The sequence below is a fragment of the Camelus bactrianus genome, chromosome 19 (genome assembly GCF_048773025.1).
Source record: "Camelus bactrianus isolate YW-2024 breed Bactrian camel chromosome 19, ASM4877302v1, whole genome shotgun sequence".
Classification (NCBI taxonomy): domain Eukaryota; kingdom Metazoa; phylum Chordata; class Mammalia; order Artiodactyla; family Camelidae; genus Camelus; species Camelus bactrianus.
In genome coordinates, this window is record NC_133557.1 from 14,683,904 (window position 1) to 14,711,580 (window position 27,677).

Sequence of the window (27,677 nt, forward strand, 5' to 3'; positions counted from 1 at the left end):
CAAGACAGACAGAAAGCACCACCAGCCTCCAGAAAATAGCCCAAAGAAGCCACTGTGGACCCAAGTGTGAGGCAGGGGCTGGTGAGGAGTAAGGCCAGAGAGGTGGCCAGGGACCAGGTCTTGCAGGGCCTTGAGGACTGTGGAGGGGCTTTGAGCAGGGAAGGGATTTGCTCTGGTTTTGAAAAGGGACTGCTCAAGTAGAGGACACACTGCAGAGACCAGGATGGAGCGGGAGACCCAGGAAGAGGAGATACTGGTGCTTTGGTCCAGGAGGAAGTAGTGGGTAGAGACAAGGGCACTGGGGATGTGCTGAGGCAGAACCGACCAGTCACTCTGCAGGGAGGGGCCCCTGCCCCAGGGAGCCTTCCCCCAGCTCTGAGGACTGGGAGCAACTTCACAGGCCCAGCAGGAGTCAGGTGGGGCCAGCAGAGAGAGCTGCTCAGTATATAAATATCTTTAATGAATAAATAGAAGTGCTTTTAGGGCTGGCAGAGTTGTATCATTTCCACCTGCCGTAAAATTTCATTAGAAGCAGGCGCTGCAGGGGGAGAGGGATGGCTGCAATAAATCTGCCCACCCACCCTCAGGCCCTGCCTCCTCTCTTAGCTGACGCAGCCCCACTCCCTGGAGAATCCAGACCCAGGCCCTTCTCCCCAGGCCTTCCTGGGGCCCAGGGGAGTCTGGTCCATCTTTGCAACAGACCTACAACTTGAACAGGCAAGAGGCAGCAGTGGGCAGGGACATGTAGCTTGGCACTGAAATCCAGGGGCCTCGCTTTATTTGGGAAATGGGCACCGGAATTCCTGCCCCCACCTTTGCCCTCCCCTGGTTGCAGGGACTTTACTGTCTCCTCATCTCATGCAGATTAGGTGGGTCTCAGAGGTAGCAGTAATTAACATTGCTGAACTCCTGGAACAACAGAGCTTAGGGAAAGCGGACCTTAGGGTCAATTTTACAAATGAGAAAACAGAGGCCCCAAGAAAGTAGGTGGCTGTCCTGAGATCACACAGGATCAGCAGATCCAGCCCTCCAAAACCACCACAGCATCAGCAATGTTATTCAGCACTGACTACATGCCTGGCTCCTTGGGTCTTCCCCACATTCTTGTGATATGGAGACTATTATTATACCATTTTGCAGATAAAAACACTGAGGCCCAAAGAGGACTAGGATCCAAGTCACCCCATCAGTTAGTGACAACCAGGTAAGAGTCCAGGTCTCCAGCCTACCTCAGAGCCTTTTTCTGCTTTATTCAAGCGTGGTGGGGCTGGGATTGTTTCCTTGAGTCCTTCGAAGGACTGGGGTGGAAATTTTGCCGAGTGCCTACTACATGCCAGGTAGTCTTTGAACCGAAGGTCCCCAGCAACTTGCAGCATCCCAGTAGGTTCTTCCAAGGTGCCACGCTCACCTCCGTTTTACAAATAAGAAAAGGAAGCACAGAAAGATGAAGGAATTTGCCCAAGGTCATACAGCTGAGTCACTGATGCTGACCATGGCTGCCAGCACTCAAATAACTGGAGATCCTCAGGCCCCTCCCTTGGCCCCACTGCCACCCTCCCCCGACTGGTGGGTTTAAGGCCAGGAACCTTGGCCAAACAGACAGACCCAACTGGCAACCCGCCTGAGCCCATGATTATCAGTTAAGCTCATTAAGTGGCCACAACAGGTTGTGGCCTGGGCCAGCTGCCTTCCCTCCCGACCTTACTCCAGCCTTCTTGGGAGCAAAGCCTGAGGACAGGTTCTTGTTTTCAGCAGCTGCAAGTAAAAGTCTCTCTGTAATTGGGAAAGATTAAAAGATGGACAAACAAGTTTCCCCAAGCTGACCCTGTGGATCCACATGGGCATGGATGCTGGAGACAGACTACCTGGCTTCAAATCCAGCCCTGCTGCTCCCCAGCTGTGTGACCCTGGGTGAGTCACTTCGCTTCCCTGAGCCTCAGTCTCCTCATCTATAAAATGGGGCGACAGTGCTATAATACTGCTCACTGTCTAGACCAACAATGACCTGATATCTAGGAAGTACTTGAGCATCTGTAATGTGTTGACCAAAGGTCATAACATCCTCACCAGTACCCTTATCTTATTGGATATTCTTGTTCACTTTCCCCACTGGATTGTGAGCTGACTCATCTTTATTTATACCTTCCAGAATGAAGGTGCAAACCCATGAGGGCGTCAATCCATCCATCAGCAAACTCCCAAGCCAAGGTCCTTCAGGAACAAAGAGCGAGCAGTGTGCTGTATGTAACAAGCGCTCTCTAAGAGGTCAGGGAATTGAACCAAAGTGCCGTGGGTGGGCCTAAACAAATGGGCCTCACTGATTCTCCCCCACCCCATACCCTTGTCCATGCCCTTCCTTCTGTGTGACTTGCCCCACTTCCCACTTTCCCAAACCCCTGCTGACTTCTCTTTCCTCAAGACCAGCTCCCTCTCTGCGGAGCACAAGTCTTGCCCTCAGGGGGCTCCCAGCTTCGTGGGAGAGACAGGCAGACATGACCACCATCAGCCAGAGCATGACAAGCAGAGGTGCCAAGAACCCCACACACTCTGCCCTCAGCCCTGAGGCCCCCCAGCTCCTCTCCCCCTACACCCCACCTTCCCCAGGTCCCCAGTGAGCCTCCCCTGAGCTGGCTCCTCCCCTCTGCCTGAGGGCGCGGCTGTGTTTCATCCATTTCTGTGTTGCAGCACAGGGCCTGCCATCCTGTAGGTTCTCCTGCAGCATTTCTTCAGCAAATATTTTCTGAGCACTTGCTATGTGCCAGACTCCATGGGGATAGAGAACAAATAAGACAGACTTGCTCCTTGCCCCATTGCCTCCCAAGCAGGGGAGACAGAAGTAAACAAGTAAGAGATAAACCAGCAAGGCCACTTAAGGTGGTGCTAGGAGCTATAAAGGAAATAAAAGAGTGACTGGAAGGAAGGGTGGCTACTCTGGTCTGGATGGTCAGCCTTTCTGAGAAGGTAGTATTGGAGTTGAGACAGGACTGATGAGCAGAGTGGCTGCCAGGAGAAGTTGGGAATAACATTCTAGACAAAAGAAATATCAAGTGCAAAGGCCCTGGGGCAGGAGTTAGTTTACATGGTGAGAAATAGCCAGATGTGCCATAGGAATGAGAAGGAAAGCATGGGGAGATGAGGTTGCAGAGAGGGGCAGGGATCAGACCATACAAGGCCTTGTTTGCCAGAGTAAGGAGTTAGGATTTTCTCCTATATGCAATGGGAAGCCACTGGAGAGTTTTAAGCAGAGAAGGGAAATGTGTGGAATATGACCACTGAGTCATGGAGCAAGGGAGGGGATGGGTGGAGGAAGGGAGGATGAGAGGATGAATGATGGAGTGACAGGCAGACTGAGACTCTGGCCTCCTGCATGGAGGCAACGCCACCATGTGGAGCAGGATCTGGGCCCCTCCTGTCCTTTGCGTCCCTCTGGCTCACTGTCTGGAGTGGCTGGCACCCAGCCTGGGCTCACAGTGGTCAGAGCAGCAGACACAAAAGTAGTTTGAGTCAGGGTGCAAAGCAAAGGTTCCAGGAACATCTGAACTGAGTTATATCTGGGAAGGTCCCTGCCACTTCCAGGAGAAGGCAGCTCTGGCCCAGGAATAAAAGGGAGAGTGGAATTTCCCCAGGATGAGAAGACAGGAGGGGCTTTCAGGAGCAGAGATGAGTGGGCAGAGGTAGAGAGGCAGGAAAGAGTCCAGCTCTGAGCTGGCGGCTTTACAGCCCCAAATCCAATTAGTTGTCACCACAGCCCATTTTATAGATGAGAAAACCAAGGCTCAGAAAAGGGAAGAGGCTGGAGAGTCACAAGGCTATTCCAGGTGAGAGCTGAGACTTGAACTCAAAGCCCAAGAATGGTCAGAAAAGTACATCCCAACATTCTTGTGGGAAATGGGGAGCCTACCTGGCAGGCGAGGGGTAGGGAGAGGATACTGTCAAGACACACAAAAATACAGCAGGTGGGCAGTGTAGCTCATTCTTCCTGGGGCATCCTGGAGGGCATTGTGAAGGAGGTGGCGTTTGAACTCAATCATGAAGGGTAGAGAATTGGGTGGAGAGAGGAAGTGGGGCAGGAGGGGAGAGGTTGCAGAGGGAAGAACGCGGCAAAGGCCCAGAGGGAGGGAAGTGTGTTGGAGGAAGTGTGACAGCTCTGGGGTGGCCTGAGCATGGGTGAGCAGAGGGAGCGAGGTAGGGAGGGGGGTGGGGCAGTAGTAGAGAAGGTGACTGGGACATGGGCAGGAACCACATGAGGAAAGTTCAGATGCCAAGGCCAAGTGTTTGTACTCCTATCTGAAGGCCTAGAGGAGCCCTGGAAGGGTTCTGAACCAGAGAGAGAGGCAGGTCACATACTGCATGTGTCTGAAAGACTCTGTTTTACGCACAACAGATGGAAAAGGGTAGGTTAGGAGGCTGAGAGAGCAGGAAGGGGGTTGGTACTGTTTAGGCATGCAGGCTGGTGGCTTCAGGCAGGACTGTGACCTTAAGGATGGAGAGGAGGAGACATATCTGAGAGCTATGTGTATGGGGTTAGAGTGGGCTGGGCTTGGTCAGGGATAAGGGGGCTGAGAGCAGAGGTGGGTCCCCTAGAGGGCTGAATAGCTTGGTTACCTCCCCTGGCCTGAGACTAAAGTCATTCATGAATGCATTTATCCATCTCTTGGACCACCCATTCACCCACCCACCACTTACCCCCACTTCCATCCGGCCTATATTAGCGCATCTCTGGGTTGGTCCCTCTGTGTTTTGTGGGTGGATGTTGGGGGGCATGGGATGCCTGGCCTGGTCCCCAGCTCTCTGGAGCTCTTCATGGTCTAATGACGTGACCATAGTAACAAGAAGTGGTCACATGCCGAGCACATGTGAGAAGGGAGACAAAGTTGGGAGGAGGGGTGGGGGGAGAGGAGAGGAGGAGGGGGTTCAGTGCAGTTGGGGATGGTGGGTCTGCAATGTCATCGTCCCAGACAAAGGACAGTACATTATTACTGTTATTAATTATCATTAATCTAATTAAATGGCAATTACAATTAAGAACACAGTGATAAAAATGCCACCTTGGATTTAAATGCCTCTTCTCTGGCACCCAAGTGAGTGATTCTCCCTGAACTTGGCCCACCCCCCACTGCGGCAGCATCTCCAACCCTTGTGTCTCAAACTCCCAGCTGAGGGATCACAGGATCTGACTCCCCTCATTTTACAGATGGGCAAACTGAGGCTCAGGAAGGGGAAGTGACAGGCACCAGGGTCACCCACAAGTCTGTGGCAAAGGTGAATTCAAGCCAAGAAACCCGATTTCTGCTGCTTCCCAATTCACCCCTGGGAAAAACAGCTGTCAGAGGCAGCCATCCTCTGCCTGATTAAACAAGGCAAATTCTATCGGAACAGAATCAGAGACACCCCTGGACACCTAATTACACAGGCTGGAACAAGGAACACAGGCAGGGAAATAGAAATATGAACAAACAGTGCAGCGAGACAGCAGAGGCACCCTCCCCCTTGGCAGAAGCCATCATCTTCCCGAAGTCTCCGGACAGGACTTACCTCCTGGTCCTTGAATAAGATCCCTGCTCCCCAGGAAGGGGCTCCCCAGCTGGGGTTCACACACACACACACACACACCCCCAAAGGGACAAACTGGAGCTTGTGCACTCAGGGCTGGAGCAGTGCCCCCTCTCAGAGCCTCCTCCAGAACCGCAGGGAAAACTGATGTCATTTCAGGGCTCCAGCCGGGACCTCCGGGGCCAGACGAGGTAGAGCAGAGCTGAGCTGGAGCCCACACTGGGCTGGCCCCAAAGCTCTGTCCCAGGCAGGACCCAGGGCTTTGTCTGGGTGCTGCCTCTCCTCTGGCCAGGGCCCCGCCGAGGGCCGTCTCAGGAGGTTTTGTCCCATCAGAGTGTTAGATGCAGGGGCCTGGGCTTTGCTGAGATCCTGCAATTACATATTGGGCCAAGTTGTGAGCAGGTGAGGGAAGAACCGTGGTCTGTTTCCATTTTCATGTCCCCCACATTAGCAGGCACCAGGTACTAATGAATGGGTGAATTCAAAATTCATTTCACCATATTTATCTAGCACCTTCTGTTTGCCCCTGCGGGGCTCTGGGGAGACAGAAAGGAACAAAACAAAGATCCTTGCTCTCTAGGAATTTATGAGTGGAAGGAGACAGGCACAAAGCAAGCCAAACCAACCAAAAGAAAAGAATGAAATGATATAATTTCAGATAGAAACAGGTAAAGCAAAGAAAATGAGTTAATGAGATAAAGAGCAAATTAGAGAGTGTGTATGGCAGGGTGGAGGGACATCTACTTGAGGTAACATGGTGCTGGAGGGCCTCTTGGAGGAGGTGAGGTAAAGCTGAGACCTGAAAGGTGAACAGGGGCAGCCAAGGGTGGAGCTGGAGGAATGTTCTAGGCAGAGGAAACAGTGAGAAAATTAGAACTGGATGAGCCAGTGGATGGATGTATAAGCGAAGCAGGGGAACGGAAGTCAGCAGGAGGGGGGTCTCCTGTGAGAAGACAGGCCGGAAGCCATGGCCAAGCAGGTGTCCCCCTGCCCCACCCCGCATCCTTGATGGCTCACAGTCCACACCGCCCCCCCGCCCCGAGAGTCCCACGTCCCATGTACCAGCCTTGTGCGCCCAGCATCAGTGCATCCTCTTTCCCAAAGCCCCCACCAGAGGCTTCCTCCAAGGTGACTTGCTCTTTAGTTGCTATTAGTATTACTGGTGCGCCATTAATAATCATAACCCCTCACCTGCCCCCTGCTTTTCACTTTCCACCTTACTGTAGGTCAAGGGGCCTAAGAAAAAAGTCACTGAGCTTTCCAAAGTCTCAGGTTCCCCATCCCTGGTTGGAGAGCGTGAGACACACCCATGACCCTGGGGTTCTGCCTCTTCCAGGCCAGTCTTTCCCAGGGCAGACTCCGGGCTTCATGTCATGTGACTTGGGACAAGTTACCGGCCTCCCTCAGCTGCTCTTTCCATCTTGAACACAGAGATGGGGGCAGTACCCCCACCGCCTCCACCATGTTGCTTCCCACACATTGGCTCATTGAACTCCCACTCACAGCAACCCTGCAAGATAGAGATAGGATTATTGCCTCACCCACCCCCTTTACAGGTGCAGGAACTGGGCCTAGGGGGAGCCCTGTGTCTTGGCTGGAGTCACACAGCCAGTAAATGATGCAGTGGGATTAAAACTCCTGCCCTGGCTGAAATTAGACAGCTGTGATGTTTCAACACGAATTTCCCGATTCTGATGGTTATGTTGTGGTTATGTGAGACTATGTTTTTGTTTAGAAAATGCACACTGAAATATTCGGTGGTGATGGCATTATCATGTACAATGTTTACAACTTTTCTGTAAGTTGGAGATCAGTTCAAAATTTTAAAAATGTAAAACATCCAAAATACAGAAACAAAAACCAAACAAACAAGGCCTGTCTTCCTTCCACTCTGGGCTCAGGGTCCAGGCACAGCTGGGCAGGGCTGCCACCTGCAAGGTGAGTGATGTGATTTTTACTCCTCCCTTTGCAAACCTGAATACAGAACCTCAGAGATGTCCAGTCATACTCTGAGGCCACGCAGCCAGTGAGGGGCAGGTGGAAAAACCGGAGAGAGGGGAACACGTGGGTGGGGAGGGCAGGGTGAATCGCGGCTGGGAGGGAAGGCCTCTACGGGTGCTGGGGGCCAGGCCACTGGGCCAAGCAGCACCCCCACCCCTGCCCGTCAGAGCCCTCAGGCCTCCCCGGGCTGGCACCCCGGCCAAGGGCTGATTGGCCCCTCCCGTCCCCAGAGCTGGTCCCACCGCCGCACCTTAAGCTGCTGCGTGTTTTCTTGTCTCTGATTGTAAACAAATTTGACTAAAGAGGTAAATTAGAAGTTAATTAGAGAGAACATGATTGATGAGGCAGTTTGCCGTGATTGGGAGGCGTGGAAAGGATGGGGCTCCCTGCACAGAGGCAAGGGAGGAGGGGGCAGCGGGAAAAAAATCACAGACCTGGGGATCTGGAGGAGGCACCTGGCGTTGTGAGGGGCCCTCTCAAGGGTGCCCTTTCTTCTAGGCTCCAGGGTCAAGGCCAGGGTCCCCCAGGCACAATGAGACCCTGGAAATGGGGGCAGGCCCTTGCAGGACTTGGGACGAAGAAGACAGCTTGTCCTGGGTATGGCCAGACCTTGCATCCTGGATGCACAGGCTGGGATGGGAAGATGTGGAGGCTTATCAAACATTCACACAGCTCCAGGCCCCGTGCATCAGCTCAAAACCTTGCAAGGTCAAGGCTGTGACTCTTTTCTACGTTAGGTGCTCTGGGAGATTCAGAGAGCTAAACCAGCATGCCCAAGGTCACACAGCTGAGACTGACCTCTAGAGTGTGTCTTTCCCAGTTCCAGGCTGTGTGCCTGGACATGGGTCCAACCTCCTAGGCAGTGCGGTTGCCGGGTGGGGACCTCCCTACAGCAACCCCCCCAACTTACGTACCTCCAGCAGTAGTGAGCTCATTTCCTCCAGAGGCAGCCCATCCAGCAGCAGGACAGCTCTGACTCTGGAAACATTTGTCCTTGTGTGGACCTGGTGTCCCACCCTTCAGCCCCACCTCCAGGCCCTAGCTCAGCCCTTTGCCTTCTTCCTTCCTATCCCAGAACATAGACCAATGGAGGAGGCACCTTAAAGGTCACATCATCCAATTCCCTCATTCTTCTGGGGAAACTGAGGCCCAGAGAGGGACCAAAACCCCAGAGTGACACAGTGAGTGGGTGTCGGTGGGTGCAGGGTCTGGGCTCCCCTGCAGCTGAAATACTGCCCCCCTCACTGTGCCCCACATCTTCTGCTCCCCAGGCTGAAGAGTCGACTCCATTCATTCATCCATTACTTTCCTCACTCATTCATTCAACAACATTCACTGAGACCACACCGTGTGTGTGTCTCAGAGAATATGAGTGAGGAGAATCAGACTGGTCCCTTGAGGTGCTCACAGGCCAGCTGGGGGTGGCAGGGATGCAAAGAGGAGGGGCTAGGGGCTAGGAGGGCCCGTGAGAGGAACAGTGGGCCCTTCCAGGAAGTGGCACTAGAGCCAAGCTCTGAAAGAGGTGTGGGAGTGTTCCTGGCAGAGGGAAATGTGGTGGGAGGGGACTGTGGTGAGAGGGAACCGGTACATTCTAGAGCCCACCAGCAGGCCAAATGGCTGGAAGAGAGTGTGAGGGGGAGCCAGTGGGAGGTGAGGTCGCAGAAGGAAGCTGTTTGGAGTTTATTCTAAGCAGTGGGAAGCATGTCCAGTTTTAAGGAGGGGAGGTTGGTAGGATTTGCATTTGTAAAAGGGCACCTTTCCAGCTTTTTTATGGGAGAAGTGACTGTGGTGAGGGGTGGGTGTGGGTGGATGGGGAGCCTGGCTTCCTGCAGCTGGGGAGGGAAGGGGTGGAGGGCAGGGAGAAGTGTGTGCTCCAGAGAGCGAGAGATACACACACACACAGAGACAGGGCTTGGGGGTGGAGTCCATCTCAAGGGCCACAGGGCTGGGTGGCTGGGGGCCATTCCTGAGATGGGAAACCCAGAGGGGGGCCAGGCTTGAGGGGAAGATAGAACCTGGGATGGGGACGGGGGCGTGTTATGTTTGGGGAGATTTTCAAGAGGAGAAGGGCTCTCGAGAGGGAGATACTTGGTCAGGGCCGATGAAAGCCTGAGCCAGACTAGAGTCCCCCAGAGGCTGATGAGCTCACGGGTAAGGATGTGTGGTCTGCAGGCCAGCCCCTCCCTGACGCCCTCTTCCCTGCCAGTGAGTCAGTGTCCCTCTGGGACTCGGTGGGGGACAGGGCTGGGAGAGGCCAGGGCTGGACAGAACAGAACAGACCACCCCCTCCCTGTCAGTGCTACCAGTGGCCACATAGCCTGGTCACTGGCCTCACCCTGTTGGTGGAGCTGGAATCCTCCCGAGAGCCTTGAAGCCTTGAGCTTCCATCACTCCTCAGACTTCTCCAGGCCTGAGCTGGAGCCCATCCTGAGAACATTCACTGAATCAGAACAGTGACATGGAAAGTTGGGTCTCACTGCTCCCATTCTGGATCCTGAGCCCAGTTATCTACCGGGTGCTGCAGTCTGAGTGATGGCTGTTTAGTTCAACAGTGACCCTTCATGATAAGCTCTGCTTTCATTCCCATTTTACAGGTGAGGAAACAGGCTCGGAGAGGGAAAGGGCCCAAGGTCACACAGCCCAGAAAAGGCAAGAGTCAGGATCCAAACCCAGACAGGTGGTTGGCCAGCTGCCTCTTGAGAGATGGACAGGGACGTCCCTGCCTCACTGGGGTGGGGTGAGGAGTGGGACAGAGGCAGTGGGGCCTCGCACACCCCACCTGGTTGTGGGGACAGAAGCATGGGAGAAAGGAATGGTGATTCTTGGAAAGTATCTTTTCAGGGAGCAGGGAAGAGGAACAGTGATTGAATACTGGATGCAGGAAATGCTGAGGCCAAGGTGGAGCAGGTACCCATAGGATGCACATCTGACCTATGGCCAAAGGTGGCTTCCTTGGGGACACAGACCTTCCAGCCTACTCAGTGCTGAGGCATCTACTTCCCCCAGTGGTGAGTAGCCAGTGGGGCACAGGGTGGAGGATTGTGATGGAGGGAGGTGGAGGCCCAGGATCCAGGACTGTCTCTGCCTGTTCATGGGATGTGTGGTCCCAGAAGTCTCTGGACTTCCATTTGCCTACCTGTACAGTGAGGTAAAGCAATAAAATGAGTGCCTGACAGCTATAGATTATCCTAGAGACAGCAAGGACAGACAGATCCAATAGCTAACACTTACTGAGCCTCTGTTGTGTGCCAGATGCTGAAGACTGGTTTTTCATACACATCTCACTTCATTTTACATGAAACTCAGTAAGCTAGAGGGTCATCAGCTCCACTTTCGAGATGAGGAGACCGAGGCACAAAAAGGTTGAGTAACTCTCTCAGAATCACACAGATGGGATGGGGTGAGCCTGGCTTCAAGCCTGCTTCTGTCTGGTTTCTATTCTGCCACACACAGCCCCGCACATGGGGGGCTGTGTACCCCCACGGGAAGTGTATCCTCAAGGGTGTTGGAGCAGGTAGGTTTGGGGGAAAGGGCTGGCTGGGAGCATGGGAAGAAAAGTACAGTGACTGTGGGTAGAAGTTAGCAAGAATAAGCCAATGTGTGACTCTGGCTAAGTTTCTTTATCCTCTCCAGTCTCTGTTGCTCCATCATAAAATGGGGAAAATCATAGCCCTCCTCTCTGGGCAGTTTCAATGAGATGACAGATTTAAAGCCATAGGCACAATGCCTGTTTGTTAAACTGATGCCAAGATGCTGTCTCATCTGCTTTTACAACAGCCCTAGGGTTGGGAGAGGGAAGGTGCATGTCTCTCCTTCAAGGAAACTGAGGCTCAGAGAGGTGAAGAGACTCACCCAAGCTCACACAGATTAGACTGGAACACAGTGGGTGAATTCTCACCACTGCATGCACCAGCAAAGAGAAGATATTGGATAGATGATCAATACTGGCTGGCTGACTGGCTGGCTGGATAAAAAAATGAAAACAGTCACACCGTCCTGGGAACTCTCTGCTCTCTGAAGGTGCCTTGTTCTTAACCTAGTTTCTCATGTGGGGGGAGGAGGGGAGCAGAGGGCTGCAGCTCCAGGATCCTGAGCTGCTTCTGCTCATCCTGCTGTGTCCCCACCCCCTCTTCTGCTCCTAGAAGGCTGCTTTTCCCTGGGAGGGGGGAGGCTCTGAAAGTTGTCCCCCCCCCCCCCCAAAATGCTGTGCTGCATTCAGAATCCCAGCTGGAGATGTTCCTGAATTAGAGAGGAATTTATCCCCTCCTAGAGCTGCTGTGGCATGATTTACAGGCCTTGGTGAGTGCCATGAAAACCTGGAGCAGGTTCCAGCCATTTAAATATAATTACCTGGCACCTCCATCCAGTCTCCTGATCATTAATATGAAAGACCCAGGACACCTGATGATGCTTCCACTTCAGCCGGGACCCCTGGGGAAACCCCTCTGTCCCCACCCAGGTCCAGCAGTCTGGGTCAAGTTGCTCTAGACTTGTCATTACCACCTCCTCATCCTTGCCTGAAATTTCACCATTAGAATGTCATTCCTTTGGTTTGATACTCCAGCTCTGGTTTTAAAGGGCATTTGCTTCATTGCAGAGAACGAAGTCCTGGGTCTCTAGAGATCTATGTTGGAAACCTTGTGCGTTTTGGTCAAGTTACTATTCCTCATTTCCTTCTAGAGTATTGAGCTGGAAGGGTTCTCCAGCGATGATCAAGTTAAGCCCTCCCATTTTAGAGATGGGAAAGCTGTGGTGCAGAGAGGATGGCTGGCAGAGGTGACTTAGAATTCAGGGGAACAGGACTGGATTAAGGCCAGCGTGCCTGACTCCCAGGTCCACCTGACAGGAGTGCCAAATCCCAACATCAGAAGGAGTGGGCCAGGCTGACCCTCTCCACTCTAGCTGGGATTTTGGCCCCAAACAACACCCTAGGAACTGAAGGGACCTTCTTGCAGCTTAGAGTTCAGGCCAACAGGTCACCTGGTGGCCATCAGCTGTGTCATCTTGTGCACACCTCTGATCTTCTAAGTCTCAGGCTGCTCATCATTAAACAGGGGTGTCAGTGGTGCAACCTCACCGGATCACTGTTGTTGCAAGGAGCACAGTGGACAGAAAGCACTCAGCTCAGTGCCCAACAGGGCCGACGTGTTCCTATTCAGAGTGAGGAAGAGACAAGCTGGCCCCTGGATCTGCACTTGCCAGTTACACAACCTTGGGCACCTCTTGGGCCTCCATTTCCTCATCTGTAAAATGGGCGTGAAACAGCTACCTTTCAGTATTATGAGGATTTGACTAAAAAACATGATAAGCACTTGGCATATGACCGGGCATATTCTAGGACTTCAGCCTGGGCTTGGGCTCCAGCTCTGACATTCACTTACATGTGACTTTGGACAAGTCACCCAACTTTCTGAATCTCAGTGTCCTCCCTGTGAAATGGGAATAAAAGAGCCAGTCTCACGGGGTTGTTTTAGGACCAGAGGGAAAGGCATGTGAGAAGTACTTTGTTCTCTGCTGTATGTGTGTCAGTTACTACCGCTGCCTCTATTATTATCAATAGACTTTACATGTCACCTCCACATGTGGGGCCTCAGTGGACCCTCTGGGCCTGAGAAGAGGGCTCTGTTTCTCTCAGATATTTGAAGACAGGGACCAGGCCCCCATGATTTCTTGTCTGTGCCCCAGGTGTCCCTAGCCCTCTCCCCTGCTAGAGCGCCTTTGCTTGTTTTCTTCTCTTTTGAAGTGTCTGGCTGCCCACCGAGCGCTCAGCACCGGAGCTAGACCCAAGGGTCCCAAGGCCTGGACCCTGCTGGTGACTCTTTTTACAGGGCTCATCTTCTCACTCGGGCTGAGACCAGGGTGCTCCTCACACCTCATAGGACCCACTGTGATCTGGGCCCGTCACCAGTCACCTCTCTGCCCTTGTCCTCCTCGCTGCCCCCTGACCATACTGGCCTCCTCACTGCTCCTGAAACACTCCAGGAACACTCCTGTCTCAGGGCCTCTGCATTTGATGTTCGTGTTCCCTGAAACATAGTTCGTTCAGATCATTCAGCCTCGGATCAAATGTCGCCCTGACCATCTAATCTAAAACCGCAGTCCCTCCACTCTGAAGCCCCTTATCTTTCTGTTTTTCTGAACACTAACCGTCAACTGCCACACAACATGTTTCTTTCTTGACTCTCTGTTGCCCTCACTGCAATGGAAACCCCACAAGAACAAGAGTGGCGGCTGTCTTGTTCTCCAGCCTGGATCCTGGCACAGAGTGGGTGCTCACAAACTAATTATTGAATGAGCACACAAATGTGATTGTTGGAACTTGTTTGTGCCGGTCGCCTCCATGGACTGGGATGTCCTTGAGGGATGGGCCGAGCTGGTTTTGCTCATCACTTTGCTTCTGCAGGGCCCGGCACACAGTGAGGCTTCAGCTGCTACTGGCTGAGTGAAACTGAACACACACATCCTGGGAAAGGCTATCACTTCTGTGTTACCGTGACCCTCAGCTATTGTTTGCTGGGGACTTAGAATGTGCCTAATCATATGCCAAGTACTTACCATGTTTTTAAATTAAATCTTCACAACACTAAAAGGTAGCTATTTCATGCCCATTTTACAGATGAGGAAACTGAGGCCCACAGAGGGGGAAATGAGAGGGAAATAACCCCTGAGGGGTTGGGCTCATATGAATAAGCTCTTGCTGCCACCTTGCTGAGCTACCTAAAGGCTCCAACAGCAGAAGCCTGAAGCAGCAACCTTGGTTCTAGCCACCGTGTGACTTTAGCCCAGTCACTTCACCTCTCTGAGCTTCAGCTGTCCCAGTAAGATAGGCTAAACACTACCTCCTTCCCAGACTTGTCGTGGGGATTTAATGATATCAATTCCAGTGCCTGGCATACAGTAAGTGCTCAGTAGATGCCTGTTACCTCCCCCTGTGTGGGATCCATGGAGATACCAGCCCCGGCCTCCCCTTGGAGTGATCTAGTTCTTTGCTGTCCACTAAGGTAGTCATGAACCACACATGGCTACTGAGCACCAGAAATGTGGCCAGTCTGAATTGAGATGCTCCAGCAGTGTGAATACACACTGGATTCAAATGACTTCTACATAGAAAGAATGTAAATTATATCAGGAGTAATGTTTTATATTGATTATGTGTTGAAATGACAATACTTTGGGGTTACATGAACTATGTTATTAAATTAATTTTACCTATTTCTTTTTACTTTTTACTATGGCTACTAGAAAAATTCAAAATTACACATGCGGCTCACATTTGATTTCTATTGGACAGAATTGGTCTAGCTAATTACTCACAGCCATGGAATGTTTAGACTGGCATTAACCACGCCATTAAAGTCATTTCAGGATTTTAAAAATATTCCCATAGGCTGAGTCTCAAAATTGGCAGAGACCCTGCTGTCCTGTCCTGTTTAATAAGCACCCGGTTTGCAGGGTGAAGGGCCCTAGGAACCCCGTCTTTCTGATGCAATTAATTGCCTTTGATGAGGATTATCATTGGGCTCCTTGCTGGGACAACACAGATATATGTCTCGTGTACGTCTTGTTGGCCTTGGTAGAGAGCAATTTACGGGCTTGGGTCAAATTCAAGGGCCAAACCCTAGAGAGATTCTTTGGACCTTAGAGGGGTGCCTTCTTTGGGAAACCCCAGAGTGGGACAGCTCTGGAGGGGTGCTTGGCAGCAGGAGTGATGATGGATTCTGTCTGCTCTCCTTAGGCAGCAACATGTGGAGGAAAGAACCTAGATGGAGTCAAGAGACCTGGGTCCTTGGGCTGGCTCTGCCATTGCCTCCCTATGAGACCCTAGGCTTGTCCTCACCCCTCTTGGGGCCTCAGTTCCCCCATCTGTACAATGGGGCAACGGTGGTTGATCCTGATGAGCCTTCTCTGTTAAAAAAAACGGAGATATTTTAAATTCTAGGCTTTAGATGATGTCCCCACTCTTTGTGGTCCATCCAGGCTGGAAGCCAAAAGGAAAACCTCAGAGTGGCCCCATGGGTCTTCCTGGGATTATTCAGCCTGGCAGGGGCAGGGACAAGGCTGGGTGATTTCCCCTTGCCCCTGGCCTCTGGCCCGGGCATGGCCCTCAGCCTAGCTAGGGGCTTCCTAGTTGGCCCACAAGTTCTGAGGGAGGAAGAGTGCAGATGAAGGCTCAGAATCCATGCAGATGGGAGAACCTGGGCAGCGTCAAGGGTGAGCCAAAGGGGCAGAAGGGTCAGAACCTGGAGGCTCACGTGACTGGGACATGGCCTGACTGTAGAGGCCACTCTTGGCTCCTGCCCAGCTTGTAGGGGAACGGATAAAGAAATAAGTCATCAGAGAAGAGGAGTGTCCCGACATGGGTGGGAGGTCACAGCTCAGCCCCCTGTGCTGCCCTCCAGATCAGGGCTGGGGCAGGTGGCTCCCTCACCCCAAGAGGCTGGCTGGGTGCAGTTCAAGGAACAGACAAAGAGGAGTCCCTGTCCTCCCACCCTGTCAGGGTCCTCACTGTGGCCTGTTGGATCTCTGCATGAGGTCCACCTGAGTGCTTGGTGAGCCAGCAGATTCCCAGATATCTCCCCTCACCAGACTGAAAAAGGAACCCCAGGAATAGGGCGTGGGCCTCTGCAGGCACAACCAGCCTCCCCAGAGAGTCTAAAGTCTGCTAACATAACTCTGTGTCTAGGTCAGTGGTGCTCAACCCCAGCTGTGCACTGGGATTACCTAGGGAATTTTTGAAAAGCTTGATACCCAAGCCTAGCCTCACCCAAACCAGTTGGGTCAGCACCCCTGGGGCGTAGTCTGAGCATTAATTTTTTTTAAAGCTTCCTAAGTCATCTCATTCACGGGGTGTATCTCAATGTGCATTCTTAGCTCCAAATCAATTCTAAAAGCCTCAATATGGATATTTGGGGAAAAGGGAACTTGTGAGGCTCAGAGAGGGGAAGTAACTTGTCCAAGGTCACACAGCAAGGTGATGGCAAAGCCAGTCCCAGAATCCAGGCCTCTTTTCTGAGCCTGGGCCAGTTTTTCTCCTGAGGCTGTATCGCCTTTTCCAAACCAGAGCCCAGGCAGGCAATGCCCACAGTATTTCACTTTAATCATACTGGAACCTGGTACAGTCAGGGCTACCACAGGAATGGGGTGGGAGCCACGATGGCGACTTGTAGAGCTGTAAGTCTTTTACTTTATCCAAATCTTGGGCAGTAACTTAGGAAATTTAATTAAAGGGGGAGAAATGGGGACACCTCAAGCTCCTTGCCTCCTGTTATAATGAGTGAAATACACCAGGCTGTAAAAGGAAATGCTGTCTGAGACGCAGCTCCGATGTTTTATTGCCAAGTTTTATTCGCTGATGTAAACGTAATCGCTGGAAACCGGAGCTCTATTAACGCACATATTTTCACACATCCAGGGCCCCGCCTGCCCCCTCTTCTCCCTCTGGGTTTGTTCACCCACTTTCTGGGGTCAGCCCTGGTGCTTTCTGGGCCTGTTTCTGCCAAGTCTGGATTTCCCCGCCGGTTTCATACCCTCCCATGGCAGATAAGAGTTAATAGAATTCCGTGGCTCCTCTGAGCTCAGTAATGCATTCTGGAAATTAGGTGGCTACATACTGAAGCCATTGTTCCCCCTTATAAATGGGATCCCTCCAAGCCAGCGACCGTGGGGTCTCCGATAAGCTCTCATGAAGCCGTGCTCCACATGTTATTGGTGTGTTAAAAGGTGCAACTCGGGGCTCAATTGCTCATTGTTAGGGGCTGATACATTCAAGCAGTTTCTCCATGAATCAGGCAGCTTAGGTATTTCCCCCCCTCTTGGCATTGATAGATGAGCAGAAGGAAGCCATTTAGACGGCGCTATATAGGGCCCTGGCCCACACGGTGAATGATTTCCAATGCCTGGTTTAATTTATTTTTAAATGAAATTTGTTATTGATTCTGGATTAAAAGGACAAATCTTATGGCTGTTACGACTGACAGAGCCATGGTGTTCAAGTGACACATCTCAAGGAGGAAAGGGAGGGTGGCCTCTCTGAGTCAAGGGAATGGTGGAGACTCTCCAGGGAGCTTCGTTCAGAGGACAGTGCAAGATCCCCTGCTTGGGGGGAACTTTAAAAAGATCCTCTTTCCTGACTGAAATGCTTAATATGATGTTCACCTTCTGAGCCTCATTTGGGTAATGGAAATAGCAGTGATATTTGCCTCATGGCACCCACGTGACCACTAGATGCTCGTATAATTGCCTCCAGGGACTGGAAACTTACTATCTCCTGGAGAATTCCCAGAGTGAAATGAGTGACAACAGTCACCCACCCTAGTGAATTCCTAGAGACTGTTTCCTGGAATAGTTTTTGTTTACCTTGTGCCTCCACTAGGCTCTTAGCTTCCACAGTGTCTGCAGTTTGCACTTGGATCACAAAATAGAAAAGAGACAGAATTTCTCAGAGGAGGAATATGGGCTGGGCAGTCATCCTTTCACATCTAGCCTCTATCCTGCTTCCCTGTGCAACCTTGTACAGGTTACTTCATCTCTCTGAGCTTCAGTTTCCTTATCTGTAAAAGATGGAAGGTAAGAATAGTGGCCTTGGGGGTTGTTGCATGAATTATATGAGATCATGGATATAATTGTGATTTACAAACTGTAAAGTACAGTTTAGGTGCTGCAGGAAATACAAATGGGACAATATGGTATAGTGGGAGAGCACTGAGCTGGGAGACAAGAGGTCCTGGATCTGGTTCTGTCATGGTTGGCTGTGTAACTCTGAGAATTTCCATTCACTCATCCTCTCTGGGTCTTAGTTTCCTAAGCTGGGTGAGTTGAACTAGAAGTGCTTTTAGATATTATGCCAAGAGCATCGGCTCTGTGCTCAAACATATCATGGCTCTGCAACTGTCTTGTGAAGCACTGGGAGAGATACTTAACCTCTCTGAGCATCTGTTTACTCCTCTGTAAATAATAATAATAGTAATGACAGTAATACTCAACATGTATAGAGCTATATATTTACTATATATTACTGTCTCCTCTGTATTGCTATTTAGTATGTGCCAGGCTATGTTCTAAGTGCTTTCCATGTAGCAAGTCATTTAATCCTCACAATAATCTTGTGTTAGAGGTATTATCTTTATTTTACAGGTGAAAAAGCTCAGGCACAGAAAGGCTAAGTAACTTGTCTAAGGTCACTCTACCCTATACAGTTTAGTTGTTCTGAGGACTGAGTAGGATAATCAAAGATCTTAGCATGGCACTGGGTAGACAATAATGGGCCAACAGAGGCTTAAGGACTGGGAGAAGGCAGAAGGTATTTCTTCCTGTGGGAAGACTGGACCTGGGCCAGTGGGAGACTCAGCTAGACAGAAGGGAAAGCATACATGTGGAGGGGGAAGCACTGGGAAGGATAAGGACATGATGAGGCTGGGGCATGTTCAGGGAGGGAACATGAGGGGAATGATGCCTGGAGCAGAAGGTATGTTCAAGGGGTGAGCCTGGGACCTTGAATACAAACTAGAAACATCAGGATTTTTCTTATAAGCAAGGCCATTGGGGGGTTTTGAGCAGAGCCATTGCAGCATGAGCCTTTTCAAACTCATAAAATCCCTGGAGGTCTGTCCTTGAAGGAACCATAGAGGTTACAGAGTTTAACCCTGTCCCAGACCACGAGGAGAAAGGATTCCTGAAGGTCAGTCAGTGGGTTAGTCACAGAGCAGCTCTCCCACACTGACCTCCTTTCTCTGCAGCTCCCCCAAGCACAGTCTCCTGTTTTCTTTTCTCTCTTCTAATCTCCTCTTTCTCCCTGTTCCCTTGCCTGTGTCCCCTTCCCTCCAATCTGAGGTTTAAGAGAAGAAAGTCCTGGGTTTGAGCTCCATTCCTGACATCACATTCTCCTGGAGAGGCCTTAGGCTGGAAGTGAAAAAGCATTGCTATGTAATCTTAAAGATTCTCAATTTCTCTCTGTCTTTATAATGGGGGCAATGAAGTCTATTCACTGGGAGTGAAGGTCAAGTGAATTAATGAATGAGGAAATGCTTCTGTAGCATCCAAGATGCCTGACCATCCCAGAATAGTCTAAATACCACCTCTATGTGGGAAGGAAGTGAGAAATGAATTGATCAGGGAAAAAGGAAAAAAAAAAAGAGAGAGAGAGAGACCTCTTCATCTTGTGAATATGGGCTGGAAACAGCAAGGATGATGACGACAGGGATTTGTCTGTGGTGTTGAAGGCATTGCTGAGCGTCAATACTGAAACAGTATTTGTAAGTGAGCAACACTTCAGGGCCATAGTTTTGAATTTGCCTATAGCTTTGAATAAACTGGATTGTGGCTGGCGACCACAGGCCCTATCTGGAGTACTGCCTGCCATAGTATTGGAAAGGGGTATGCGAGGACAGAGTAAAGACGGGGTGGGGGGCTGTCCCTCGGGCTCTAACCTCATTCTCAAAGTTGGGGTGCTGTCCATAATGTTGGATCCACCTGTGGTCTGGATAGGGTTGTGGGACATCTGCGGTGCTGACTCCCATTCTGCGAGGGCAGGGGAGGAAATCAGAAGGTTTGTCATGGTGCTGAATCCTCGCATCTAAGAGCCGGGGGTGGGGTGACGGTGCGGTCAGTGAGATTGAAAAGACGGGGTGTCTGGACTGACGCTGTCCTCCTCCGTGGTGCTGAAACCGCGGCAGACAGGGCCGTGTTGGGAAAGAGGCTGGGGAAGCACAAGGAATGAGAGTAGGAGGGACCCTGCCCGGGAGTCAGGGACTTCGCCACAGACTCGCTTTGAGGCCTTGGAGAAACTGCTTCTCTGATTTAATATGCTTCATCATCTTTTAAATGGGCCCACAGGTCCGCGTTGTGTCTGTACTGAAAGTCTGTCCCAACAGCCCCAGTAAAACGGTCAGAGAAGGAATCAGAGGCTCTCGTTGGATTCTTGCTCTTGGGAATGAAAGTGGCTTCCTTAACAACTCCCTGCTCCCCGCCACCTGCCCAACATTCCACTAGGCCCATCGGTCCGAGGAAGGGAGCCCTACGGTCCAGAAGGGGGCGATCCAATCCACCACTCAGGGCCTAGCAGCTCTAAACTAGGAGACCCAGCAACTGGCCTGCCTCACGCCCACTACACAGACACGAAAACTGAGTCCCAGAGAGGGGAGCAACAAAAATAACTATTGAGCTCCTACCATGAGGGCCGCATTACACTTAGCGCTTTATAAACACGATTTCGTAAATGCTCACCAGGATCCCTGACGGCAGCTGTTAATCTCACTTCTCAGGTGAAGACCTTGAAGCTCACACTGGGGTAAGACGCTCGGACATGATCACACAGGGAGGCAAAGGCTGAGGCAGGGCTCTAAGCAGATCTCCTGTGACTCAGCCCAGGTTCCTACCCTACATCACTCTCCACTCCACCCCCATCCCCACCTGCCCCCCTGTGACCCCGCCACCGACCGGCTAGCAAAGTTGAGTCCGAGCGCGCTGGGTCTGGCGGCTGGTAGATTGGTTTTTCTCCTTATCCCGCTGGAGAGCATTTCCGTTTCCGAAGCTAGTTACATTATGCTTTGCCCGAACCAGGTCCCCGGGGTGGCTTCCTCCACCCCATCCCGCCCCCACCTGCGATCTCTGGCGGGGGAAGTTGCGGGTACCGCTTTAAAAATCCCAGCCTGGGCAAAACTTTGATGATAAATCAAGAGGCAGATCCCTCCGCCGCCTCCTCCTCTGGGCGGGCGGGAGGGAGTGGGAGGGAGGGGGTGCGGCGGCAGCGGCGCCGAGCGGAGTGGCCTTCCGCGGAAGGGAAGAGTCCCGCAGTCGGAGGCGGCCGGCTGGGCGTGCGCTCGCTACCCGCAGCCGGGGCTGGGCCAGAGCCAGGCGAGGGCTGGGGCTGGGGCTGGGGCTGGGGCTGGGGCCGGGACCGGGCCAGGTTCAGTGGGCGAGGGGCAGCGGCCGCAGCAGGGCAGCCAGGCCGCACCGGGCAGGGGACGGCGGGCGCGGGGTCTGCGGTTTCCTGAGCCCCAATGTGAGCCGGTGGCGCCCCCGGCCCGAGCGCGCACCATGGGGGCCCCGCTCGCCGTGGCGCTGGGCGCCCTCCACTACCTGGCACTTTTCCTGCAACTCGGCGGCGCCACGCGGCCCGCCGGCCACGCGCCCTGGGACAACCACATCTCCGGCCACGGTAAGTTGGGTCGCCGCCCCCGCAGACTTCCCCACCAAACCCCACCCTGGGCCGCGCCGCTCCAACTTGGCTGTCCCCGGGCTCAGACCCTCCCTGGTCGTGGCGGGAGTCCCGGGGCGCCCCCTGCCGGGTCTATGGACCGGCCCTGGCACCCTGGCCACCCCTGCTGAGGAGGGGGCACCCCGTGTACACCTCTGATCCCACTCCCGCGGAGGGTTCCCTCCTTCCACCTCCCTCGCTCGCGCCGAAACACACACCTCCACGACCACACAGATGTCCACAGCCATGGACACACTCAGAATCACACTCACTGCTTTTTCACACTCATAACTCCTACCCTCACACATCCCTAGACATCTTCTCAGATCCCCCTCCTCACTCTTATGCCCACTACACACACACAGCAGGCACTACGGCTGGATGGCTCACACCCTGCCAGCTGGCACCCAGGCGCACAACTCTTGCCTGCCCGCCTGCCTGCAGACACACTGGCAAATACACACACTTGTGAGCACACTTTGCTTGCCCACCTCTCTGCCCATCTGCCTCTACCCTTTGTGGGTTTAACACCACAACTATCCTTGTCCCCTCCCTGTCCACACTTGCCCCGTATATCACTGGGAAAGGCTCTGGGGGACAGAAGACCCCCACCTCTTGATAACTGGTAGCCTGGGGCTGCAGCTTCCCCTGTCAGGTGGGTGGCATCTCGGGGATGAAGGCTTGGTGGGAGCCCCTCCTAGACATTGGAATAGTTGGCATTGCTGCTTCCACACAGAAGCATGGAAGGGGAAGAGGGGTGCCAGGAGCTTTTGTCTGCCTCTGGGAGTGGGCAGGAAGCCCCTGCCATCCTTCGGTAGGGTACCCACCTATCCTCATCTTCGACCCTGGAGGACTGAAAGGTGGGAAATCTCAAATCAGCCACCGTGGGAGCCAGGGAGCAAGTGAACATTCCCGGCACTGGTTGCCTGAGTGTCAGAAGCTCCTTCTAGCCCCAGAGGAGCCCAAGTTGGCAGCAGAGTTGGATTGTCAGAAGCTGGCAGCTGTGGGGGCTCCCCCTTCCCCCCATGAGCCAGGTTACTGTATGGGGACCAGGGCATAGATGAAAATGGGGACTCTCCATCCATCCCTTCCCTGTGAGGGCTTCTAATCTGGTAGGGGAAGCTGCGGCACCAATGCTGGGCACTGTATGCCCAGGGCTGGGGAGAGGTTTGCACAAAGGGCAGAGAACTGGGTGATTTATTCTGATGGAAAAGAATGAGGGCTGTGCGGGGTGGTGGTGGTGGTAGGTGGGTAATCAGAGAAGGCTTTGCCCGGGGCGTGACGCAGGAGTGGGGTTGCTTTGGAGAATAGGGGGCTTCCACAGCTCTTCTCAGGGGCTCTACTTTTGGGTTTTGGGGAACCACGACTCTGTGCACCCGCCTTCCTTACCACATTAGATAGTAACTGCTCTGTGTATCATTTATGCACCCTTCCTATCCCTCATCTAATTTCTACTGAACTGGCTGGAGCGATGATAAGTAGGGGAAGGGTTATTTTGATCCTTAGTTTACAGATGGCAAAACCAAGGCTCAGAGAAGTGAAGGGACTTACCCAAGGTCACACAGTGAGTGAGTGGCTGAGCTGGGACTGGCCCCAGGGTCTGTCAGGCAAAGGCAATGCTTTATCCAGGACATTTATCTCCCTGTCAGATTCCCTTCCATTCAAAGGAAACTGGGAATTCCTCCTTCTGCTCCCCTCCTGGCTTCGCTCAGTTCCTTGGCAGGGTTGGAACTTAGACTAGAAGGCTTTTCCAAGAAAGGGCTTTCCTGAGTTTGCGGTCCCGAGAGATATGAGGACTGGGGCTTTATGATCATCCTGTCCTTGGGGTACTAGAGCCCAGGGATTTAGGTGCTAGTCTGTCATTCCTGAGGTCCCGAGGTGTCCATCCCCCCATAGGAAAGCAGGGTTTGCCCTTTGTGTGGTAGTCTCTGCCTGCCCCCTGGTGCCAGGCATGCTTAGGGCACAGCTGTCCCATTGGCTGTAACGTCCCCTCCAAACCCTGGAGAGGTCCAGCAAAGGCCAGGAGGAGGGGCTGGATGGGAAGGACACAGCACTGGCTGTGGGGAATCTGGCTTCTCTCAGTGACCACTGTGCAGTGCCGGGGAAGTGAGTCACCCCTCTGGGGCTCCTTCTGTCCCTCAAGAAAGGAGGAGGCTGGACTGCTCTGCAGGGGCCAGACTGCCATCCCCCAACATTGCCAGGTTCAAAGTCACCAAGTAGTGGATGACGAGGAGCACCCACTGCTGCCCCTCTGCTGGGCCAAGCGCCTGCCACCACAGGAAGGGTTTGGAGCTACTCACTTAATCACAAAAAGAAACTGTTATTAATGATAGTGAGACGCGGCAGATAAGTGGGTCATGTCTAATAAGCCGTTTGTGTTCAGGAGGAGAATACCAATTTGATAAAAGCTGTGTGTGCTGAAAAAGCCCAGAAATTGCTGTTTAGCAGATTGGAGCCTGATCGTTTCATTATTCCTGGGCTCTGCGTGTCCTCAGCTGATTCAGGAAATGTGGCTGCAAGGCGTCTCTATGTCTTGGGTGGGGGTGGGAGGCTGGAAGTGGGGGCTCCTGGGGAGGGCCCCAATGACCCTAACGCTCACCTCTTCAGCTCAGTCCGAGCCCAGCCCAGCTGCCAGGCTAATGCCTTCCACCTGCCTGCCCTGGGGCTTGTCACAGGGAAAGCCCGCGGTCAGATGGGTCCGCAAGGACATCTGTTTTGCTTCCCATCTCCCCGCTACCTCCACTCAGCCCACTTTGCAGAGGGCTTTTTAAAGGCATGAGGAAAGAATGGGGAGTGAATGGTACCTGCCTCTTAAGAAGGTGTCAGGAAGTGGTGATTGTGGTGATGGTGATGATTAACATCTGCGCCCAGTAGGTATTCAATTAATGGCAGCTGTTCTGATTTTTTTCCTTATCAGGGTTATCTCATTGCCGTGAGCACTGCAGAGGTGGGAGGAAAGAAGCTGCCTACTGTGTGCTAGGTGCTGCCAAGTACCTTGCCAGTGTTAACTCACTAAGGCTGACATTATTCATGCAAGACTGGTGTTGGACATTGGAGGAAACTGAGGTTCAGAGAGGGCTAGTGACTTGCCCAAGGTCACTGAGTCTGTATAGGGAGCTGGAGAGCTGTGCCTACAATGAAGAGGTGTCTGGCAGTTCTGCGCCTCCTCTGGGACCCATTCTTCTCTGTGCAGCCCTATCCGAGTGTCCCCCTTCCAGCTCCACAGAGAACTGGTAGGTCAGTGGGTTCCACCAAGAGGAACCAGCAGTTGGGAAAGGTGATGGGATCTTGCTGAGGCCACATGCAAATTAGAAGCAGGAAGCTGGGCTAGACTTCTCCAGGACTCTCCAGATCTTGTCCGGGACAGAGGGCTGGAGGACAGACTCTTTATGGACCTCCTGCCTTGAAATCACCCGGGGAGTTTTTTTAAAATGCAGACCCTGGGATCCTCCCTAGATCCATTGGTCAAAATAATTGTTGATGACCCTGGAACCTGCATTTTAATAAGCTCCCCCAGATGACTACTAAGCAGCCTGGAGTGTGGGAGCCACTGCCTTAAGTATTCACCCATACCTGATGAGACGTGTAGGGATGGGAAGTTGGTGCCAGGGGCTGCTGGATTGGTCTGGTTTTGCAAGGGAGGAAGAGGTCTAGGCTGGAGCAGGTATGTGGACCCTCAGAGGAACCCCAGGAAGCCTTACACTGCAGCAAACATCCATCCTCCTGCCCCCGCCCTGCCACACGCTCGCGCACGCACACACACACACACATACATATACACACACACACCCGTAGGCCAGCACCTTCAATTATTAATACACCTCAATGCAGACAAAGATCCTGGCTTGGCCTGGTGCTTTGTCCATTGAGTGATTCACTGTCCTGAGGTTTTCTTGTTGCCGGGAGGGAGCAGCGGGGCGCTGGGGGAGGGGGCGGGGGCCGCTGGGCCATTTGGCAAACAGCCGGTGCACTGAAAAATGACTCTGGCTTTCTTGCGTTCCTTACCAGACTGCTGGTATCTCCCCATCAATAAGCTGGCTAGTTTGGTGGCTGGGAGATGGAGAAAATTGAGTGCTGTCTTCTGAAGGTTGTGATGTTAAAAATGTGTTCGCCGTTGTCTCTGGTGTTGGTGATTATTCTATCAATTATGCCCGTAAACACTCTGCCCTGGGCTGAGGGTTTCCCGGCCTCCTGTGGGGAATTGGTCCTCACAAGCAGTTTTCCCCACATCCTTCATACCAATTGGTTTTGACACTTTGCCTATCAGCAGCTCCCTCGGCCTTTTCCCTAAGCAAGGGGCCCGCAGGCGGCCAGCGGGTTGGGGGATTCGGCTCATTGCCACAGTGACAGCAGGGGTGTTGCGGGAAGTTTCCTTGCGACAAGCAAGTCGGCAGGGTCGGGGTGCTGGGAGAGTGGTCCCTTCCGACCCAGCAGCCACTGGGGCAGGAGATGGATGGAGCGCTTGGAATGAATCTCTGAGGCTCAAGCCAAGCCGGCGAGGCCCCTGGGGCCATCCCCTTCTACACATCTCACAGAGGAGAAGACCAAGGCCACCCACCAGGGAGCACATGCCCGAATTGCCAGAGAGGCTAGTGCTTGGCTTTGGGGATCACTTTACCCAGCTCGGTACAAAAAGAATGAAAAAAACATATACAGAGGCAAATGTTTATTGTCATGGCAGGGTCTTAAATGGCGTTGTCTCATCTGAATCTCACAGGAACCCTAAGAAGAGGGAGCTTTCCCTGGCTGGATGTATTTATGAGGAAACTGGGATTCTGAGGTTATAAGACTTGCCCAAGGTCACGCATCTAGCAAGTATTGGAGCCCAGATCAGAGCCCAGGAATGTGGGTCCAGGGCCCTTGCTCATGACACTGTTGTGTCCAGAAAGGAGGAGGGAAAAGCCCGAGGTCATGAGACTTGTGGTGGGAGGAGCGTGGTGACCTCCACGTTCCATGCCCTGGCTGTGCGGCAGTGGATGTGGCGACCCCCAGACCAGGACCCTGCCTCAGTGACTTTCCAGCTTCCGTTGGAGGCTGAGAAAATCAAACGGGTGAGGAGAGGAAGTATGTGGTATGAACAGTGACATCAGTGCCCCCATGAGGGGTAGGTGTCAAGGAGAGGGGAAAGGTGGCATGAAGCAAGCCCACCTCCTGGCGCTTGGCCGTGACCTGGGACTTTAGGGACTGAACCAACTGTTGATGGGGTTATGGGAAGGATCTCTCAGCCCCAAAGGGAGTTGGGGGTCAGCTGGGCACACAGGGGCCGGTATCCGGGCACCCTCACCACCCTCCTTGTAATGGCCAGGGATGGGTCAGATTCCCTTGTGTCCTGGTACCCACCACAGTGTCCCGCCCAGGGAGGTGGCAGGGAATGAAGCAACAGATAGCAAGGAGGATAAGGCAGAGGTCTAAGTTCTGAATTCTTAAACTTTCACTAATTCCAAGTTAATGTAGTTTTTTTTTTAAATCTATTTTTATATATAGTGGCTAACATTTGCAAATCTCAAACTCCCAAATTTATCCCTTCCCACTCCCTATCCCCTGGTAACCATAAGTTTCTTTACTATGTCTGCGAGTCTGAAGTTAATGTAGTTTTAAACATTCATATAATTTAACTTTCATAAGACATGCATGTTTTTAGTAAAAAAATCATAAAACTGGAGCCCCTCCTCATCCTTATTGACCACGACAAGCACATCTTGGGGTGGGTAAGCAATGGGTGGACCCAGGCCCAGCCCATTGGGGTGCATATGGGATGCTGCAGCCTTGAGGGCATTGGGGTTCTGGGATGTGTCCTCTTCTCCCAAACCCCAGTGAGACTCTTACCACAGAAAAGGGGGCAGTGATCTCACTGCGGGAAGAAATCCACCCCTCTACCAGCTGGTGACCCTGGAATCCCTCTGGTACCTGCTGCTGTGGAGAAGGGAGG

At 52.6% G+C, this 27,677-nt stretch overlaps 1 protein-coding gene across 2 annotated transcripts in view; it reads left to right on the top strand.

Annotated features, from left to right (window-relative positions):
- Positions 1-21,286: 21,286 nt before the first annotated feature.
- Positions 21,287-27,677, top strand: part of VSTM2L (V-set and transmembrane domain containing 2 like) — a 35,861-nt gene continuing 29,470 nt past the window's right edge. The window contains exon 1 of one of the 2 annotated variants that reach the window (XM_074347261.1): positions 21,287-21,709. In XM_074347261.1, the coding sequence (XP_074203362.1) occupies positions 21,589-21,709 (121 nt within the window). In that variant the 5' untranslated portion in view covers positions 21,287-21,588. The remainder of the gene's footprint in view (positions 21,710-27,677) is intronic. The other variant, XM_074347260.1, reaches the window with a different exon arrangement.